The sequence below is a fragment of the Mesitornis unicolor genome, unplaced genomic scaffold, assembly GCF_000695765.1.
Source record: "Mesitornis unicolor isolate BGI_N332 unplaced genomic scaffold, ASM69576v1 scaffold27855, whole genome shotgun sequence".
Taxonomy (NCBI): Eukaryota; Metazoa; Chordata; class Aves; order Mesitornithiformes; family Mesitornithidae; genus Mesitornis; species Mesitornis unicolor.
In genome coordinates this window covers 33,577-37,209 of record NW_010185316.1, presented here as the reverse complement: position 1 = coordinate 37,209, position 3,633 = coordinate 33,577, and the positions used below count along the sequence as shown (strand labels likewise).

The following is a 3,633-nucleotide window of genomic DNA, read 5'->3' as shown; positions in this document are numbered from 1 at the left end:
CCTGCTGAAGCACACAGAGCCCAGGCTGTGGGCAGAGGCTTGCCTTGACAGTGATGCCATGTGGTCCTCTGTAGGTGTCTGATGCATAAGCAGTGCACGCAGAGGTGTGAGTTACAGAGGACACAGCCAAGGCACAGCAAGCAGATGCACGGGGTGGGATGAGTAGCAGGCTGTTGCTATGGAGTATCTTGCACTCACAGCATCATCATTTCCTGGTTATTAAATTTACACTGTTGCCAGAATTAATGTGGATGAGCCCGGGTCTAGCAACTGTTACTTCCTGAGCACCAGCAAAAACCTTGAGTAGAAAATGGTGCAGGTTACAGCAAGTTTGTCTGGGGTGCCTTTTCCCAAGTAGCTTTAACCAGGAGTGTGTCTCTTGTTTACTGTAAGCCGCATGAATGCTGGTGCGAGTGGCGTGGGAGTTGCAGGCAGGGTTGTGTTTGTCAGCGGTAGGACTGGCTTATGCCAGATCAAAGTCATTGGGAAATTAGGATCTGAATTGCGCTGCCAGGGTGTGTTACCTGCTGGCATTGACTTCACAGTCTCTTCTGTGGGTGGATTTTTGTATTACTTATTGAGGTAGGCCTGAAGGTCGTGGCAGACTGAGGTCCATTTTGGTGGAAGTTGTGCAGAAACAGGTAATGGGCATCTCTGCCCATGGAGCTTATGATCCCAAAGACAGGGTGAAGAAGATTGTTTTGGCTGATAATTGCTTAATGGTCTGAGTCTGATTGAAGAGAAGAAAACCCCTGTTTATCTGATGTGAAGAGTTTCATTGCAGGAAATTTTGAAAGCAAGCGTCAAAGGAAGCCCACCAAAAAGCTCTTGGAATCCAATGATTTGGACACTGCCTTTATGCCAAAGAAGGAGGAGTGGACTCCCCCAAAGAAGGTACGCTCCTTCCAGCTCTTTTGAAAACCAGATAGAAACCGAGCCTAGACAGCAGACCGTGCTGAATGAGACACAGTGAAATGGGCTGTGGTTTTTGTTGGCTGTGGCCCAGGAGCAAAGGTCCGCCCTTCCCAAAGGTGCTGGTTGCTGTGCTGTGATGAAGAAATCTGCTCAGTACAGATGTGTTCCCCACCCTTCCCCACTTACAATGGGGATTGGGTAGTTTTGGCTGTAAAATCTCCTCACTTCATTGATTTTTATGGAAAAGGAGTCATCTGGATGCTGGCTGGGAAGGTGTGAGCAGAAATGTTCACAGAGCCTTTCTGTCACTGTTACATTGCAGTGTGGCTTGAGTTTGAACCTAAGGCTTTGTCCTTTTTGCCAGATTTTGTCTGAGCAGTGTTTGTTACCTTCCCAAGTGAGCTAGTGAGTGGTACGTAAGTGCAGAGCTTGTAGCAGGACAGAAGCTTGAGTTGTATCACGTGTGTATCACTACGTACAGTGCTTGGTGCAGATTTCTAAAGAAAATGCTGCTCTCCTCTGCTTAATACTCGATATTCAGTGACATGATGTGGAAGAAAACAGCTTGTAAAGAATTATTTCAGGTGGTGTACCTGCACAAGGCTTGTTGCCACTGTTTCTAAGGTTGATTAATAACAGTTTTCTTCCTTTCATTTTTCTCTCTCTCTCTCTGTGGCATAGTCTTAATACAGTTATCATGGTTGCAGTAATGCAGAGGTCAGTGTATTTCAGTCTTAAACTCCATAGAAGTGTAAAGCCAGAGGAGTCTCTATTCCCAGCAGCTTACAGGGTGTTAGCAGCCTTTTTGGGAGAGCTCAGGAAGCAGCGGATGATGCTGGTGAGCACCAGACACGGCAGACTCCGCATTCCTCTGTGCTCAGAGACTGACTTTTCCATATGGGACCTATCACACACACAGAACAAGTATTTTCTTGTAGAGTCTCTAATCACTGATGAATTCATGACCTGAACTGTAAGTTACATGTTGCAGTAATTTGTAAAGGCTGAGTGGCAGAGGAATGTGCATCTCTGATTTGCGTCTGGTGACTTGGCTCCATTGTGTATTTGTAGGGCACTGGCCCTTTGGAGAGCGACAGCTCTGAGCTGTACTCACTAGCCCACTTCTCGGACCTGGGAGAAGGTAAGTGAAGACCGGGCTGTGGGGGTAGCCTGTTGGTGACATTTGGATCAGTGCCTGTGGCTCTGTGTGTGTGTGTGTGTGTGTGTGTGTGTTTAAGGGCTGACCTGTCCTGGGCTCTCAGAGGGTCTTGCCTCAGCTGAGGCAGTGGCAGAAGAAATAGGTTCCGAGATAACAGTACCTCGGGTAAACTGTGTCTTTGATTTCCCGATGGAAAGTGGAGATGATGGGTTCATCTTTCTGTGAGAAGATGTTCACTTCTCAGCACAGGTCCTGTACCAGTAGGCTGTTTTTCGCCTGGTGACATGCTGTAACCAGGCTCGATGGTGGCTGCCTGTCCCATGGGCGGTTGTGCAGTTGCTCAATCATTGTACTCCCTCCCCATCTGCCTTTTTATCACTTTAGTATCAATAGAAGAAAGTTTTTGTTGCAGTGTGGTGGAAGGAGGTGTTTATCAGCATTTGATTAACAATGTAAGCTTTGTGTTAGGAGCATTTCTTTTCTGCTGGGGGGCTGTCTCCTGAAAGTCAGTGTTACTCAGCTCCCTAGCAGAAGAAGCTTAAATCAGTGTGAACCAGTGGTCCTCTGATGGTTGCAGGACAGAGGGCAGACAGCCTGGAGGCTGGTATTGCCCCAGCCCTTATGCCCTCGAAGACAGTAGAACCCAACGTGGAGTTCTTGGAAAGGGTGTTAAACTCGCTGGTGACACCTGTAGCAAGGGAATTATTTCTGCATTTTCTTTGAGTGCTCTTTCTGTTGTATCCCAGCTTCTGAAAAGGTCTTGGAGAAGCAGCGGAAGCGAAAGAGACAGCGCCATTCCTCTGCTGCAATGCATTCCAAGAAGGAGAAAAATGAGGAGGTGGTGGGGGACACTCCACACTCTGAGGTACTGTTGGGTCCCTCTGCATGCTGTCATCCCTGTAACCTGTCAGCTACTTTCTGGGGCACTTTGCAGAGCCAAAGCCAGGTCACCTTTGGCTGGCTGTCATGGCATTTGGAAGTTTGTTCCACCGATGTAGTTGCATGAGCTGGGGTTGAAGCTAAAGATACCACCTTGATTTAGTAGCTATTTTGTGATAACTACTTAATTTGGGCTGTTTTTAAGCTGTTACTCAGCTGATTCTCCAGGAGAGAGGCTGTTCTCATCTGATGGAACCAGGTTTTTGCCTGGCATCTTGCTTTGCACCTCAGAAGGTCTTAACTGCTGTAAAAGGTCTTCTCTGGTGGTAGTGGGAATCTTGCCCTTTTACACCCCAGTATGAAGAGGCATTAGACTGTGGACTTCGACCCCTTCTTCCACTTGCCCCTGCACTCCAGGGTGAGCTGAGAACTGTTGAAGGGGATGGGGGGGAACTGTCTGTGGCTGCTCACAAGAGCCTCTGATTACATTCTGCCACCCAGCAGAAATAACTGGGGCAAGTCCCTTCTACTGCATCCCAGAAGAGCTAGTGTTCAAATATTTCTGACCAGCGCATTTTGCCTTTTAGGAATGAGCCAGGTATCACCAAGTGTAGGGGAAGCAAGACTTTTCCTGGGAGAGGCAGGACACCTCTGGGCCTCTCACCATCGCCTCTCACTTC

General features: G+C 48.0%; 1 protein-coding gene across 1 annotated transcript in view; it reads left to right on the top strand.

Moving 5' to 3' along the window:
• NSD1 (nuclear receptor binding SET domain protein 1) overlaps window positions 1-3,633 on the top strand; it is a gene marked incomplete at its 5' end in the record, with an annotated part of 41,587 nt that overhangs the window by 13,039 nt on the left and 24,915 nt on the right. Inside the window, 3 exon segments of the mRNA XM_010184799.1 lie at window positions 785-894; window positions 1,987-2,056; window positions 2,821-2,939. Coding sequence (XP_010183101.1) covers window positions 785-894; window positions 1,987-2,056; window positions 2,821-2,939 — 299 coding nt within the window.